At 40.6% G+C, this 17990-nt stretch overlaps 1 protein-coding gene across 2 annotated transcripts in view; it reads left to right on the top strand.

The window, feature by feature from the left end:
- The window catches only part of CHRFAM7A (CHRNA7 (exons 5-10) and FAM7A (exons A-E) fusion), a 117385-nt gene extending 105101 nt beyond the window's left edge, over positions 1-12284 (top strand). For both annotated transcript variants that reach the window (XM_073303721.1, XM_078854649.1), the window contains 6 exons: positions 2469-2548; positions 4962-5129; positions 5755-5949; positions 7532-7618; positions 8983-9092; positions 11499-12284. In XM_073303721.1, coding sequence (XP_073159822.1) covers positions 2469-2548; positions 4962-5129; positions 5755-5949; positions 7532-7618; positions 8983-9092; positions 11499-12017 — 1159 coding nt within the window. In that variant the 3' untranslated portion in view covers positions 12018-12284. The remainder of the gene's footprint in view (positions 1-2468; positions 2549-4961; positions 5130-5754; positions 5950-7531; positions 7619-8982; positions 9093-11498) is intronic.
- The last annotated feature ends 5706 nt before the right edge of the window (positions 12285-17990 follow it).

Here is a 17990-nt window from a genome sequence, read left to right as displayed (position 1 = left end):
GCCTGGTCAATTTCAAACCATCCTGTAGATAACTTGGGTGTCTTGATCAGCTAAAAGCACAGACTGTGTCTTGGAGACAGATGACTGAGGGTGCTGTCACCTATTTTCAGTGTCTCAAGAGGGGCTGGCAGCATTTCCTCATGGCCCAGGCTAATTTCACCTGTATTTTCTGGGATTTTCTCATGTGCAGGTCCACAGCTAGGAGACCCTATACCCAAGCTGTCTACACCAAGCTTCTGGTTTGTTTTTGATAGTGCCAAAAATTCTTACCCAAATGGGATGATTTTAGTTTAAACGAGTGGTGAATGTTACTTAGGGTTAGGATTACTTACCAGCAGAGTACTATGGTACTGCACATATATAGAACAAAAGAACACCTTGTGGGACACTGGCAATAGGAAAGTCTCATCCCAAACCCTTGTGAGACGTTCCATTCAGGTGGTACTTTTACAGACCATATCACTGTAGCATCCCAAACATCTGGAAATATCATGAGTTGAGAGCTGCCTCAGAATTGGGATTGTACAGTAGTTCCTCACTTCACGATTTTTAAAATATATCAGTTACACACACATACATGCTTTACAAACAAAAAGACATGGCACAAACCAAATACCCATCAGTCCAATCACCCCAAATTCATTTAAGATGCTGAAAAAAGGAGGAGGCCCGAAACCAGCCCAAACAGTAAACAATACGTAGCTATTTGCTGTTATGACAAGTTTAAAAATCTCTGTTGATAACGAATAGAATTAAGGCAGTTAATCCATTAAACTTTTGTCTCAGAAACAGAAAGTGAGTTTTTTGGGTTGGTTTGGTTTTGGTTCATTTTAATATATGTTACATATAGCAGCTTCTAGCATGTGTATCACCTAAGAAAATCATTAATGACAGAGTCCAAGGCCAAAAGGGAACACTGTGACCATCTAGATCGACCTCCTGTATATACAAGCTATAGAACTTCCTCATACCAGGCCAAATGTATTTGAGATATCACTTGGCAATAATTGATTTTTTTTTGTACACACACAAATATGCAATTAAGCAACATTTTAAAACAAATGAAAGAAGCTAATTCATTCCTAGTCTTAATAATAGTTGCATCTATACTGATAATATAAGGCAGTGGACTCCCACCTTTTTATGCACTAGATCACTTTTTGAATTTAAGTGCAACCTAGGATCTACTCTGCCCCTTCCCTGACCCCCCCCCCCGCCCTCACTCACTTTCACTGGGCTGGGGACAGGGGTTGAGGGGTTTGGAGTATGGGAGGGGGTTGGGGTACAGGAGGGGGTATGGGGTGCTGGCTCTGGGAGGGGGCTCAGGCCTGGAGGTTGGGGTGCGGGCTCCTGCTGGGAGGCACTTTCCTCATCGGGCAGCTCCTGGTCAGCGGCGCAGCAGGGCTAAGGCAGGCTCCCTGCCTGCCCTGGCCCTACAATGTACCTGGGAGCGGCCATCACACCCCCTGCAGCCCGTGGCACTGCATGCTGCCCCTCTCTGCAGGCACTGCCCCTAGCCCCCCAGCTCCTATTGGCCACAGTTCCCTATTCCAGGCAGGAGCAGCATGCAGAGGGAAACCACTGCCTCCCCACTCCCCCGGGGCCTCAGGGGTGGGTTGGCTGCTTTTGGGAGTTGTGCATGGCCAAGGCAGGCAGGGAGCCTGCCTTAGCCCCGCTGCACACCAGACTTTTAGCAGCTGGAGGTCGACTGTCAGAGGCTCCAGGATGGACCACTTGAGCACAATTGACCGGTTGATGGCCTCTGATCTAAGGCATTACAAACAGCACTAACAGTAATTATTTCACAGCACTATTAGATTAAAAGATGAAACAATAATAAGGTCTGATTTTAGTTTACCAGCCTCCTGGTTTGTCGATTCTGAGTTAAATACTCAGAGTTTGATCTGGTGACCACAGAGTGAATGGAAGACGCCTGTTGATGTCAGTGGGGATTGACCAGACTTTAAGATATACTAAATAGTCTTTTCACTGACGAAAAGTAATCTGTAATTGTATTGGGGGCAGGCAAGGGGGAGAAATTGGTCATAAATCCTCTCAATGTTCATTAACTCCTCTTAATGCTAATGAAAGTTATATGCTGCTGGCAACAAGAGGAGACCAGATCTCCTTGTACAGTTCCGCTAGGATTTTGGGGAAGGGCTGGTTTCAATTTGGGAAATAAATCACACGATGCCATGGTAATTAATCTAGACTTACACCAGTTGATCAGCGAGTGAGCAAATGAGACGATTAACTGCTGATTTGCAGCTGTGTTTATTGGGAGTAACTTCACTGAAGTCAGGTACATGACATTGGGACAAAGTGGGAGTTAGAGGAGAATACAATCAAGAGGTTTTTGGTTTGGGAGGGTAGGGGAAATCCACATTTTGTAAGAATACTGCAATTCTTTAAGACCTCATTGATTCCATCAAAGAGTATAATTCAGGTCTTCTTCCCTCCCATTCTAGTGCTGATGAGCGATTTGATGCGACATTTCATACCAATGTTTTGGTCAATTCTTCAGGACACTGCCAATACCTGCCCCCAGGTAAGTAGTAGCTTGTTTTCATGTAATAGCTCTTGCCTACTCATATATGAAGTCATCTCATAGTTTGGATATAAACTCTTTCATACGCCATATAAATCTAGATAGTACCTGTTTGCTACATTTAAAACTATATAAATTACACATATGTACCTGTAATTATGTATGTATTTGTATTTAAGAACACAATCTTGCATGGATACCACCATACAAAAAAAAAAGTATCAATTGCAATGATATAAATCCTCTGTCCTATCACTGGTTTAGCCCCATTTCCTATTACAGTAACGCTTCACTCAAAATCGTCTTGGTTAACATTGTTACGTTGCTGATCAATTAGGGAACATGCTCGTTTAAACTTGCGCAATGCTCCCTTACAACGTTGTTTAGCAGCCGCCTGCTTTACCTTAGCCCATTGGAGCTAGCTGGTGGGGGCTTGCAACCAGGGTGGACCAGCAGCCCCCTAGCAACTCCCCGCTCCCCTAAGTTCCCTGTGCAGCAGCCGCCCAGCAAGCTACCAATTGCTGGCAGTTCAGCTGTCCCTCCCCCCACTGCCGGGTGCTGCTCCTGCCCTCTGCCTTGGAGCTGCTCCCAGGAGCTTTCTGCTTGCTGTGCAGAGGTGGGGGGAAGAAGGGTGCTAATGTCAGGATATCCCCCTCCCCCTGCTCCTGCACCTTATCTCCACAGAGCAGGGGGATGACGACAGGGTTTAGGACGGAGGGAGCTTGCTGGCAGCAGCTGCTGTCTCAACTTGGTGATCTACTTAAAAAGGCAATGTACTCAGAGTAGGGTCAGCAAACTTAAAGGGGCAATGCGTGCCTCTCTCTCTCTCTCTCACACATGTGTGTCTGTCTCTCTCTGCCATGCTGTCTTCCTCTCTTTCCATTCGTGCTGCCTTGTAGAGTGTGAGGTACATTAACAACAATATGTTAACCTTGGAGAGCTTAGCCAAGTGCTAGTTCATCATTTAATAGTAAGGCATTCCCTGGGTATCCCACCCTCTTCCGTCCTCTGACTTAGCCACCTCAACCAAACTTCTCACTCTTCATTGCTGTGTACAAACAATTGTTTGTTTAAAACTTATACTGTGTGTGTGTGTGGGGGGGTCTTTTGTCTGGCAAAAATGTTTTCCCTGGAACCTAATCCCCCCTATTTACATTTATTCTTGTGGGGAAATTGGATTCACTTAACATCGTTTTGCTTAAAGTAGCATTTTTCAGGAACATATCTACAACGTTAAGCGAGGAGTTACTGTATCAATTTATGGTTTCAGAAGTATGGAAGTATGAATAGAAATAAAAATCACATCACCCTTTGACATACAAAAATATTGTCTCCTGAGGCTGAGGGAATAATTAAACATGATTAATTTATTCCATGAATTTGGCGCTTCTGTTCATGAATTCATTCTTATAGTAAATAGTTTACTAATTTCTTGGATGGATTTGCTATTTGAAATGATGCACCAAACACATTCTCAGAACAGCTTTTGGTCTGTAGCTCATTCCTGAGAATGCTTTTATTTCATATTTGAAATTTTGAAACATAGTGATCCGTGTTTGATTGGACACCTGGAGCTATTTCTGTTCCCTGGAATATAATTATTAGAATCAGGTTTCTTCTGTCTAACTTAGGGTCTTACAGAGTGCCCATCCCTGTAGTATCCAAGTGCTTCCCAGGGAAATTAAATCTACTGCGGCCCTAGGTATGGTCCCTGGGGTCTCCTACCCTTCCGCTCACAGGAAGCTCCAATTGGTGTTTGTGGACTTGATCTTTCAAGGTGCTGAGTGATGGGGCCTTGATCTGTCATGTTTAACTTTGTCCATCGTTTCATACAATAAATGCAACAAATAGAGGTTAGCCTTCTTGAAAGGAATGAGCCAATGTTATGTAAATCTGAAAAGACAGTAAATCATCTTGCAGGGCCTCTCGCTATATTTAGTAACAGAAATCCCATCCCAGCCACATCATGAAGAGAATAGTAACACCAGGAAAAGAGAATTAGAGAAGTGACCTATGCAATTCAGTGAAAGGAGGTATATAGATTCTGCAAATCTATTACTATAGTAAGTTTGAATTGTCTTCCTTTTCACTTCTTGAGGTATATTAAGTGTACTTTTACTACACAGCAAAGAAAAACCTGCTGCTGGACCATGGCAGCTGATTCAGGCTCACGTGGCTCGGACTACGGGGCTGTTTCATTGCTGTGTACGCTTCTGGGCTTGGGCTGCAGCCCTGTGAACCCAAGTCAGCTGGCACAAGCCAACTGCGGGATTTCTTTGCTGTGTAGACTACCCTCAGAGTAAGTGCTGGACAGCTGCAGTGTGTAACAGGGATCATTTACAAAAGCAGATGAAATAGTATGTGAAACAAGCATTTCTATAGATTTTTTTTTTTGGTTCTATTTAAACTCTAGGCATATTCAAGAGCTCATGCTACATAGATGTGCGCTGGTTTCCATTTGATGTTCAGAAGTGTAATCTGAAGTTTGGATCCTGGACCTATGGTGGATGGTCCTTGGACTTACAAATGCAAGAAGCAGATATATCTGGATACATTTCAAATGGAGAGTGGGATCTAGTAGGTAAGCCCTTGGACCTGATTTTCATTTACACTCTGTACTTTGGGAATGTAAAGGGGCTTTAAAGTGGATGGAAAGGTAGATCAGTATAAAAGGACCTTTGTGTAAATGATGATCAGGCCCCTTGTCTTTTTTTTTCAGATCGTAAAAATGTACACAGCTCAGGTAGCAAGTACCAGTACAAATGCATGCTGATCCATCAGTCCATTTACTAACAGATCCTTGACAGACACATGAACCAGCATTCTTTGTAGATATATTAAAAAAAGAAAAAGCTACGTTAGGGTTACCAAGCAGTGGATTGGTACACGCTATGAAGGTCTGAGACAGTGGCATTTTAAATGTGGTGGAAAAAAAGATAAAAGGTGAAGAACATATGAAGACGGTGGAGGCACTGAGAGAACTCTGATCATTGCAAGTTCATTGAAAACCTTTTTGACTCAGATTCTTTATTACCTAATTTTGGTCATGTAACAGAGAGGAGAATTGGAATTGAAGAGGAACATTTTACTTGCTGTGGGACTTCACAGAAGATACTTGGAGGCGTTTGTCTAAATGTAGCTTCTACATTAACATAGGTTATATGCAGATTAGTTTCTGCTTTTCTCCGTTTTTTTTTCCTGTGCAGGAGTTCCTGGGAAGAGGAGTGAGAGTTTTTATGAATGTTGTAAAGAACCTTACCCAGATGTGACATTCACAGTGACTATGAGACGTAGGACTCTGTATTATGGACTCAATCTTCTCATTCCTTGCGTGCTGATATCTGCACTTGCCCTATTAGTTTTTCTGCTTCCGGCTGACTCAGGAGAGAAGATCTCACTAGGTAAACACATTACCAAGTATTTTAAAAGTTGGCTCTATAAGAGTCTTCTGATTTCAATGTAGCTAGATAGCCTCAGCATGCTCAGGGAAAAAGTTTGTCTGTCTTGCTGCATTTCTATCTAATAAAAAGTATGTAGGTGTTTTTAAAGCATCTCTTACGGTGGTATCTTAGCAAAGATATGAAAGAATAGGTCATACTACTAGTTAGGGTGGAGCTAGGAGTTACATAAACAACAAAAACATACAAGTAGCATTACAATGTTTAACTGTGTAATCCTGTATTACAAATAGAGCTACTGTTTGACACTTATGTGCTGGAGGGAAAAATAATTTCACTGAATAAAGGTTATGTTGGAAAGAACATGTATTTTGGCATTTTAGTTTGGCATTATTTTCAGTCTATATTCCTCTTACTAGTAAGTGATACATTAAGAGCCAGGAGTCACCCTTTGCATCCTTTTGAAAAAGTTGGGCTCCTTCCATTTAAATATTTTAGTGGTGAGGCCATCTTCTTTTTGTAAATGTATGGCTAAATGTTGGATTGTGAGGAGTGGATAAACTGGAATCTTCTTGATACACGATAGTTAAGGTAGCTGCTAAATATTTTATGAAATTTTACACCACCAATTTGGACATAACAAATGTATTAATTTCTATTTAATGAAAATGGTTGTTCAAAAGACAGAATGTAAACTGGGCATCTCTGCACAAGTGCCGTTTTAATGTTTAGTGTATGTTTCTCTTGGATTTCAGAACCAGCTTCCCTAGCCCTTGATTTCTGACTACCCTCTGAATTTTTAGGATGCGCTATCCTGTCCTTCAGTCCCTTTCCAGCTGACAGTGGTTCCCTTTGTGCAAACCTAATCCTGAGATCCTATCAGGACAACAGCTGAGTCATATTCAGAGGGGCAAATCAGTGAGCAACAAAAATCAAAATCCAGAAATCAGTATCAGAACTGCTTAGAGCAAGCAACTCTCAGAGATCAACTGCTAATTTCAGAGAGAACATCGGTCTCTCTCCCAGGACAATTTCTGTTTTCTGGGATTAACTACTGTACTTTTTAGCTTCATGTCTTCCAAACCTATTGATCAGCACATCACATACTGTATCAAGTTATTGAAAGCTCAAAACAAAAGACTCTCTTGTGAACTTTTCAAAAGGGGTGATGGAACATAAAACAAGAAGTACTTTAATTTGTCATATTTTATCAAATCCCTTGGACAGTGATGCGAAGTGAAGATTAGTCTAGCAAGGTTTAACAAGGCCAAAAAGAAATTATTAGGTCCAGCTTCTACATTTGTACAAGTGCACAAAAACTGGGACCTAATCACGAAGGCTTTTGTATTAGATATATCAAAAACACAGATTTAGAAAAAATTAAACTAGTTTGGCAAGATTTCTACCCACTAAAATGGGAGTTTTTAAAGTAGTATCAAAAGAGAACAGGATTGAGTACAATCTGTGTAAGGGTATGATTGTGAGAATAAATTTCACACAGCACTTCTTCAAATCTGTTCTTTAGTGGATAGCAATTACCTGACAAGCTGCTGTCCTAATTCTGTACTTCATGTTTATCTTTCAGGTATAACAGTTTTATTGTCTCTTACTGTCTTTATGCTACTTGTGGCAGAAATTATGCCTGCAACATCAGATTCTGTGCCATTAATAGGTAACTTCAATCTATTCTCTCTCTCTTTCTTTCTCTCTTTTTTTTTAAATCAGACAAGTTGTAATTAAATCACTTGAAGACCAAAAATAAGGCACATTTAGAAAGTGTATGATTTGTGTGCAGTTGAATCAGAGATGTTTAGGACTGATCCTGCATGGTGCAGAGCAATGATTTCAGTGGGAATCGAGGCTGCTTACCACTCCTTCTGGGGGAACGTGTATTGGGAGGAAGATAGGGAGCACACTAGGGGGACAATGAGAATGGTTATGGAACATGTGCTGGGGGAGCACAAAGGTGCAGTGGTGGTAACATAGGGACATTTGGGTGAGAAAACACTCACTTGGGGGTAGGAGACACTGCAGAGTGGGCAGGGTGCTCACGGGCTCGCTGAAGGGTTTGATCACTGCAGGCCTCCTATCCACTCATAGTAGTTCCCTCTCTTACTACCTTGGCATCCAGTGAAGTTTGTCATAAGCAGGGTCCTCTTGTGGGGGGGTTTCTCTGCTTTCTTACATATTTTTTGAGTCCTCTGGTCTGCTGGAAGATCTGGATCAAAATAAAGAAAACAAATGGGACGTCACTGGGGATAATGCCAAAGATTTTCTTTGGAGTATGCAGTTGTTGCGTCTTGGAACACAGTAAGCGAGGGCTCTATAAAACAGCAGATTGAAATATACTCTGGAAGGGGGAGAGGAAATTTTTCATTACAGTTCCTCCACATGGCAATTGATATATAAGCAGAAAACCCCAACCACTCTCTCTGATATTAACCAACTAACTAATAATGATGATAACAATAACAAAAGGGGAGATTTTCAAAGGCACTAAAAAGAGTCTGGTGCTTGTGTTTTATTAAAAACAGTGTTAAAATTACACATTATCACTTTAAATATGTAAGGGGTTTCCTGGTCTTGCTTGCAGGATATATGGCTCTCTAAGGAGGAGTCTGATATGTCTCTTATGCTTTCAGTGGACTAAGCTCTGCCTTGCTTTAGGGATGTTTTGTCACTCTCTGGGTTTGGTTCATGGGTGTTAAGGTTCTGGATGCTAAGGAATAAAGCAGTGTTATGCCGCAACTTTACAGGAAGAATATTTAATTCTTTTATCTATTTTCCCTATGTATATACTATGAACATAACAGTTGCCAACTCCCATTGAAAAATCAGTGAGAGACTGGAGCCTGACTACTCTTTCTGCTTTTGAAAAATCTCTCCCAAATGCATTAAAAAGTAGCTTGTGTAGAATCAGGTTTGTTTTCCATTTTAACTGTGTTCCTTTAGATTAGTACCTGTTTATGTAGGTGTATGAAGCACCTGTATATCACTATAATTTTACATATCTTGATTATGTGTTTATTTTTGCAGCTCAGTATTTTGCCAGCACCATGATTATTGTTGGCCTTTCTGTTGTTGTCACTGTTATTGTTCTGCAATATCATCATCATGACCCAGATGGGGGGAAAATGCCGAAGTGGGTAAGGTCTGATTCCAGTTCATTTATATCTACTTATTCACTATATAAATTTTCAGATTAGAGATGTGTCATAGTGGCAGGTGACCTATCATTACTTCTTGATACCCTCCCCCACTGAAGCTTCACAGCTGAGCAAAAATGTCCGCATACGTTTCCTTTTGTGGGCCTCTCATTTTTCAGAAAGAGGGAAACACTTGCAAGAACTAAGACTGTCATCTTGTTTCTATCTTAAAAATTTCCTGCAATACAACTAAAACCACCTAGAACATGAAGTACTCTGTCCAATAAGAACACATTAATTTCATTACAGCCGCTGCTATAGATTTAAGTGTTATTTACTTGTGAACAGCTGCAGCTATGACTATATGTTAGAGAGGTATGTTAAGGTGGAAGCGAGAATTTTTGAGCTTTCTGTGAGTTATATACTGACTTTACCATCAAGCCAGGGACTATGTCAACTACAAATGAAAAGTTAGTATCTCTGTCTGTCATATTCCACTGTCGCTGAAGTATAATGCCATCTTCATGAGCTAGTACCATGAATTATTGTTTTTATGTAAAGCACTATCATAGCATGGCTGAGAACTAGAATCTTGCATAGTAACTGAATATTGATGAGATAATGCTAAGGGTATGTCTAAACCCCAGAGCCTGGGGTCTAGCTCAAGCCAGAATGTCTACACCCCAATTTTACAAGCCCCAGTCAGCTGACTCGGGTCAGCTGTGGGTGTTTAATTGCTGTGTGGACATACCCTATGAATCCTGCATAGCTTGATATTGCAAAGGGTAAGGTGCATTCTCAATTCCCATATATTTTACCTTGCATCCTGCAGCATCAGGTCAATAGTGAAGGTGGAATGTACTCTCCTTAGATTTTAGGCAGGAACGAGTGATCACTACTTCATACAGTCCCATACCTACAATCCCATGCCCCAGTGCCTTACAAACATTAGATATTCCCTGCCCCGAAGAGCTTACATTATAGGCAGTTAGGTGGTGGCATTGGAAATTAAAATTGAAAGAGAACTGATTAAGTAGCAACCAATGCAGTAATAGAACTGATTATGTATAGACCAATGCAGTGTGAGATAGAAAACCAAATATTGATGACTGTATTTGCATAAATATTCCTGCTGGAATTAGTTGGAATACTCATGTAAAATAAGCAAGACTTAGCACTGAAGACCTGATCAAAAGCCCATTTAAACTCAGTAGGAGTCAACAGGCTTTTGGATCAGGCCTTGGATTAATAAAGGTGGTCTATTTTTTTAGCTGAATTACATTAGTGCGGGGGTGGGGGAGAAATATGAAGACAAGAGCATGTGAAATCTGTCTTTAGCAAAAACATTTACCCTCAAAACGGCATCAGGAGTATATCTATCTACTATAAGTGGCATTCTAAAATCATAACAAATGGACTAAACCTAATATAAATTACATTGCAAGAGTGACATGTGGTTTGAGATAATGAAATGACATTATGACTAGGAAAAAGAAACACTGGAATTACTTTTTGAAATCCTGATAGAGCTGAATTTTGGAAGCCTGAATTTGAACTGGAGCATTCTTTGAACAGCAGTGCAAAACCCAATAAAATGAAACCTAGTGATTTGATTTGCCACTGGAACGAAACTAATCGTTTTTACCAAGGACTTTTCTGTTCCATCTGCACCCTGTGGTATATGCAGGTCTGTTTTATACAGTTTGCAATCAGCTGTCATAAAAGGATTGAGTGCGAGTATAGTAAAAACACTGTAAAATATAGCAATTCAATCCAATTAGTATGGCATATTTTTAGCAACTGCCTCCAAAAAGCACTGAAGTATTAGACTGCAATTCTTTCACTCTTATTTCTGTTTGTAACACTTATTTTATTTATTACCTCAAGTATAAAGCAAAACTATTTCGAGTCTCATTGAAAATAATTGTTTTCTAATCAAAGGAAAGTCCATAGTTTCAATTTAAAAACAGCAAAGTTTGTCATGTCACTGCTCTGACATGAATGTGATAAAAAAAATCTACCTTTCAGACCAGCCCACAGCAATCATAATTTGACAGTTGCATAGGGCCATTAGCAGCCTGCTGGGAGTGGGACAATGGCCTCAATGGCTGAGAGTGACTGTAGGACAATTATGACATCACCACTAGGCTACAGGGCAAGATCAGCAAATAGAGACCAGGGAGCACAGGAGTGCTGGAACAATTTTTATAGTGGAGGTCCTGAGAGCTATTTAGCCAAATTGTAATAAACCCTGTATAGAATGGAAACCACTTCAAGCCAGGGCATGTGGCAGTGTCCACCACACCTATGGGGAGCAGAGAGTATTAGAGCTCTAAAATACAAATAGCTATTGATGATGATCAGTTTCTGTTTACAAAGATGTCTTACTTCTCAATTTTCTTCCAGACAAGAATCATCCTTCTGAACTGGTGTGCCTGGTTCCTGAGGATGAAGAGACCAGGGGAGGATAAAGTACGCCCTGCCTGTCAACATAAGCAGCGTCGATGTAGCTTGTCAAGTGTAGATATGAACACTGTGAGTGGACAACAAGCCAGTAATGGGAATATGCTCTATATTGGGTTCCGGGGGCTGGAAGGGGTCCATTGCACTCCGACCACTGATTCTGGGGTAATTTGTGGGAGGATGACCTGTTCACCAACAGAAGAAGAGACTCTCCTGCACAGTGGACACCCCTCTGAAGGTGACCCAGATTTGGCTAAGATCTTGGAGGAAGTCCGATATATTGCAAACCGATTCAGGGACCAGGATGAGGAGGAAGCCATTTGCAATGAATGGAAGTTTGCAGCCTCTGTGGTAGACCGTCTCTGCTTGATGGCCTTTTCTGTCTTCACAATCATTTGTACAATCGGCATTTTAATGTCGGCACCAAACTTTGTAGAGGCTGTGTCTAAAGATTTTGCTTAATTCTGCAAAGTGTCTGTGATCCTTCAAGGTATGCTATGTAGCATATAGATGAGTACATGGTCTTTTTTTAAAAAAAAACATGCCATATCATGAATATACTCTTACTCAGTGACACATTTAAAAACAGTAAAATGTCTATAGGGCTCACTCCAACCTGTGAAATGCTGAGGGACCTTAACTCCCACTGAAGTGTGTAAATAGGACATTCAGTTTGTAGGGTTGAGTCCACAGTTTGTGAGCTATTGCTAAAGTATCTGATGGACCAATCGAAGGCCACTGGCATTAATGGAAAGATTTCCATTCACTGCAATGAGCTTTGGATCAGGTCCTTAGCCAATAAATGACACAAGCGCTATAATGGGGGAACACTCCCACCGGCTTATGTTGTCAGAAGCAACTAGTGAATGGGGGTAGGAGGGGGCCCAAGCTGACCCTCCTGATTTTCAGAGGGTAGGTACTCAGCAATACAGTAACTCCTCACTTAAAGTCGTCCCAATTAACATTGTTTCGTTATTAGGTTGCTGATCTATTAGAGAAAATACTCATTTAAAGTTGCGCAACGTTCCGTTATAAAGTTGTTTGGCTCGTCCCGCTCCACCTGCCTGCCCAGCGCTCCTGCTGGGGAGCGGGGTCAGGGCGTTGGGGCTTGCCCCAATCCGCCCACCCGGTGCTCCTGCTGGGGAGCGGGGTCAGGGCGTTGGGGCTCGCCCCAATCCGCCCACCCGGTGCTCCTGCTGGGGAGCAGGGTTGGGGCATGGGGGTTTATCCCACTCCGCCTGCCTGGTATTCTAGGTGGGGAGTGGGCAAGCCCCCAACCCCACTCCCAGGCAGGAGCGCCAGACAGATAAGCGCCCTTGTGCCTTATCCCTACTACGCCCCACCCCAACCAAGCTTCACAGTATCTTTGGTGAATACAGTATTAGTTTGTTTAAAATTATTTAAAACTTATACTGTATATGTATATAATGTCTTTTGTCTGGCGAAAAAAAATTCCCTGCAACCTAACCCCTCCCACCCTGTTTACATTAATTCTTATGGGGAAACTGGATTCGCTTAACATAGTTTCGCTTAAAGTAGCATTTTTCAGGAATATAACTACAACGTTAAGCGAGGAGTTACTGTACTGAAAATCAGGCCCCAGAAAAGTGTGTCAAGTTGGGCTCCTAAAAACTGAGGCTGCCAAAATGGATACTACCAACTTTAATGGGAGCCGGCTCTGAAGCATAGATCCTAATTTTAACAGCACTAAAAGTGGGGGCTGAATTTTTAAAACACACTTGAAATGATTTGTCAAGGAATTTAATTTTGGGGCTTATACCCACTGCCTTCTCCAGCAAAGACATTCTTTGAACTGCCAAGTTTTGTTGAACCTATTTTGCTATATTAATGTCTGTCTTTTTTTAAAAGGAAAATGCAGGATTCAAGATCTCTACATCTTCATTTGTTAAAGAGAGACTCGTGTCTTTTTACTGATTGCTTTCCAATGTGGCAAAAATAACTCTCTCTATACAAACTCAAAAATAAATGACAAATCTAAAGCAAAGTGAGCCATTTAAGTGTTCAAAATTAATGTTTTGTCTGATGCATGCACAGTCTTTTAGATATAGCATCATCTTTCTTTGACTTACCAATCTGTATTATGGAAAGAAAACTGGTTAGCTTTTTTGCTCAGTGCATTGTTTAATGCTGAAAACTCTTCTTGCTGTGCATAAGCTGTAAATATTCACCAGGAAACTTTAAATAGGAATTCCTTTTTAGAAAATCATTCTATGGGCAAAGTTTTAAGTGCACAAATAAGTAATTAGGTGCTTAACATTAACCATTTGTACCTTTAAAATTCTCCCCATGGAATGTTAAACTTTTCAAGTGAATGTGGTGCTCAAGGAAGGTGCTGAGCGGACAGTGCTGGAGACTGAAGTCATGTGTCTACAAAGCAGGTGCTGAAAAGTATCCCTACTCTGTCCTGCCAATGTGCCTGAACTATGATCTCAGAGGACGGGGCTCTTTTTAGGGAACAGCAGAAGCTAGTTCAGTTCTGAGATTGCCAAGAAGGCTGCAAATTGATGCCAGTTGTGGGAGGTTTTTATTGAAGTGGATATTAGGTTGAGAATCCAACTAACTTCTCAGACAGCTGTAAGAGCAATGGGATAGGAGCCTCTTTTGGTTATTACTGATTTTAGCTGGTTTTGAATTACAGTTGAAAGGCTTTGGGTGAGAGCTTCATCCCCACTTTGGTCCCTTACTGCCAAATAAAAAGCCTAGAGTGGTGAAAGGGGGTCCCTAAAAAGTCCTCTATATAGCTGGGGGAGTATTCTTCTGGCATAGGGGGCATGCTGGCAGTGGGAGGGATGTTGAGCCACAATACACAGCACTGTGGAGATTCCTGGCACTGCTGCTTCCCATAGGGCAGGCCAGGGAGGTTGCTGTAATCTAGACAGGCCTGGGCATGTTGCACCAGGGTTTGTGCAGCCCAGGATCAGGAGGCGCCAGGGGAGGCTTAAAGCTGTGTTAGCTCCCCTCCCCTGGTGCTGTGCCTCTTGAAGTGCAGCACAGAATCCCACCTATAATATCTAGAGCTGAGCAAATAATTTACACTGATTAGTTAATTTAGTCTCTTTGGTTTTGATTTGTCCATGAGGAAATCAGTTTCTTAGATGTATTTATTCAAAATTATTCACTGAATAATTCTTGGTTTGTAGATTGCTCATCAGCAGTTCACTATTTGTTAGTCTCTAGGGTGCCACAAGTCCTCCTTTTCTTTTTGCGGATACAGACTAACACAGCTGCTACTCTGAAACCTGAGTTTGAGTGGAGTCACATGGTATGATTCCCTGATTCTAGGAGTTATGCTCTGCCAAATGGCTTTCTTGTGCAAATACTTGTGTTCAAGTTGAAAACGTCTATAGAGAGATTTATTAAACAATCGCTTAAAATGTGCTGAGTCAGCAAAAATTCCTGCTAGCCAATTCACCTGTTAGCATATTCACAGAAAGTGAGTGCAAGTACAGGATGAATCAAATTCAATTGTTTAGTCGAGTGAATATAAATGGAATATATTCTTGAGATTTGCTCACCTGCTTGTAGTTCTCAAAGATCTCTACCAATACTTTGAGCTATCCACTCCCTCGAAAAAAGATTTCTAAAAATGTTGGCTTAGAAATCATTGTTATTGTGACCATCTGGCTGGATATGGATATAATTTCTGGTACAATGTACGATGGTGGTAGAAATGTTTTGTCAGACTACACTGCTCCCCATCAAATGGAATTTAGTGTTAAACAAAATGTTTCGTTTTTACACTCTAAAGTTCATTGTTGAAGTAGTTGTGTAGCCCAATGGAAAGTGGATTACAATCTGACATTGAGCTCCTATGTTACCATTCTGTGTCTACACTTGGAAAAGTGGGACCTATAGTTTTCTATGGGGCAGCTCTGCCAGAGGTAGCAACGGTGGAGGCCATAGTATATCTAAATCTCAGGTGTTTTACCACTGATATTTCACACTATTAAGCATTGGGCTTGACAACTTGGTGGTTAAGACACCAGCCTCATGTCTACACTACAGCCTCCATCACTGCCAACACAGAAATGCACCAATGATAAATTATGAGTCCTAATTTTCTTAGAGTGGAGACAGCCTGTTAGACAAATAGCAAGATGACAGTTGCCAGCAATTACAACAGTGAATTTTTATTTTGTTACGTGAAGATACTGCTTAAAGTTGTAAATTTTCAGACCGCTGGCCTGAGCAAAATAGGTAAAATTTTCTTTCCAAACTGTAGGTATTATATGTGCTAAAAGATAATCTGATCTAAATGCTGGGGGAAGTACACTTAAAACCCTATGCATCAAGTTGGGAATTAAATACTATATACTCTATGTGTACATAATATATAGAAGATACATGTTGATAGTGATCTGTTATGATCTTACACTGTGGTGAGTGAGTTCTCTCAAGTGACTTGTCTGGCAAACACACTAAAAAGCTCACTCTAGAGCGTTGGTATAATGTACAATATTATTGGACAATAGACATTACTTTGTCTGGTTTTATATTGAATATGAAGCTTTTTAATATTTAAAAAATAAATTGTCATTATGCCAAAAATCAATTCCAACCATAAATTAAAAAGTTAATAGTTTTAAAGATAGATAAAATATTTAAACAATATTTAAAATAGTAAATTATTTTATATGGGATTTAACAATATTGTGTAAAAGTTTTTTTTTAAAAGGATTCTTGAAATTTATGTTAACTATAGCTGTGGGGTTTAATCTCAGATCACTTGTGACTGCTCCACTTTTTACTTTGTATTGAAAAAAAAAAGTAAACCAAAGCCCTGAGTTAGTTTCCTTTTGCTACATTATTTTGAATAAGAAACAAAGGACAGCTTGCATTAGAAAGAGATGATACATCCATTAAATATTGTTTGTTATACAAGTAATGCGACACCTTTTTGGTCCAGTACAAATAAATATTTTAGATCAAAAGTTCTTTGATCTGTTTCTTCCTTGTATTTTGTTGATCAATACATTTACAAACCCCAAATAACTGAAATAAAGTTTTTCAGGATGATTGAAGAAGTTCAGTGGAAATTTCCTGATCTCTGTATAGTCATACTCTGCCTAGCAAACCACTTAAGTGATGCATGAACTTTGTGCTGGCCTTCTGCATGGGAGTAAATATCACCATATGTTTCTTATAAGTCCCTCAAAGGAAGGTGAAGTGGCACATATGCCTTGGGCTGGGGCACTTTGTAACTATGGTGAAGTTAATCTTTTGTGTGTTCTACATGTTAACAGGAGAAAAAGCTATCAACTGAATACATAAACAGCCACATTCTGGCAGTTGTAAGGTTCCTGTGTGGGCTACACAGGAAGAATATTGTACTGAGCAGATCAAGGAGCATGTAATTTACATAGAAAATTGAATCAGTGGCACATCCATAGGGAAAAAGTCTACTGAGAGCTACAGCATAGAAGAGGTTCTGTTTATATCATTCCCTTCTTCCCTGGTTCTTACTATCTGGCATTAGGCTGAGACTTTCGATATCATTTCAAAAGGGGATGCACTAATTTTATATTTTTCTTATGTGGTCATTAATGGCAAGTCATGAAAAATTCATGCTTCTGTAGAATGCAGGTACCAGAAGGTTACAGATTCCAAAACTCAAGTGCATTCAACTATGTGTGGCAATAAGTATTCAACCAAAAGAAGGTGACAGTTTCACAAACAAACACTTGCACAGGTATTACATTCCATACAGTGGAAACCCAGACTCATACCAGTTTATTATGTACTATAGATGAGAGGAGTGAATCATGATAGAAAGTATATTGACCCTAACAGGAGCAGGGAATCTGAGGGAGGTCAAGAAGGCCTGGGCAACACTTGAAAACGTTCTCCAGACCCATACCAATCAATTACTTGTTCTTTAATTATGATGATCAACATAGCTCAGTAGTTTGAGCATGGGCCTGCTAAACCCAGGGTTGTGAGTTCAATCCTTGAGGGGGCCATTTAGGGATCTGGGGTAAACATTGGGGATTGCTCCTGCTCTGAGCAGGGGGTTGGACTAGATGATCTCCTGAGGTCCTTTCCAACCTTGATATTCTATGATAGTGTAACAAGGCTCTGAACAGATCCAGTACTTGATATTCCACTAGATCTAATGTCTGGCATGTCTACATTCACAAGAGAATACCTTCTGCTGTTACTTCACTTTTAACATTGCTGCTGCTATTTAAAACCAAACAGTACATATTAAAAACACCTTGAAAGGAATTAGGAATCCATCCCTTATTTGCATAAGATGCCATACACTGAGAATAAATCTCACATGAGCTCACACCATCTCTTTTCTGACCTAGAAAAGCACATACTTCCTTTCTAAGGGTACAGCAACACTGCAAAAGTCTCAGAGCCGAGACTCAGGGCTTAAAATAGCAGCGTGGCTGTTCCTGCTGAGGCTGG

Source organism: Lepidochelys kempii, chromosome 10 (genome assembly GCF_965140285.1).
Source record: "Lepidochelys kempii isolate rLepKem1 chromosome 10, rLepKem1.hap1, whole genome shotgun sequence".
NCBI lineage: Eukaryota > Metazoa > Chordata > Testudines > Cheloniidae > Lepidochelys > Lepidochelys kempii.
The sequence above is the reverse complement of the archived record's forward strand: the minus strand, read 5'-3'. Positions and strand labels throughout refer to the sequence as shown.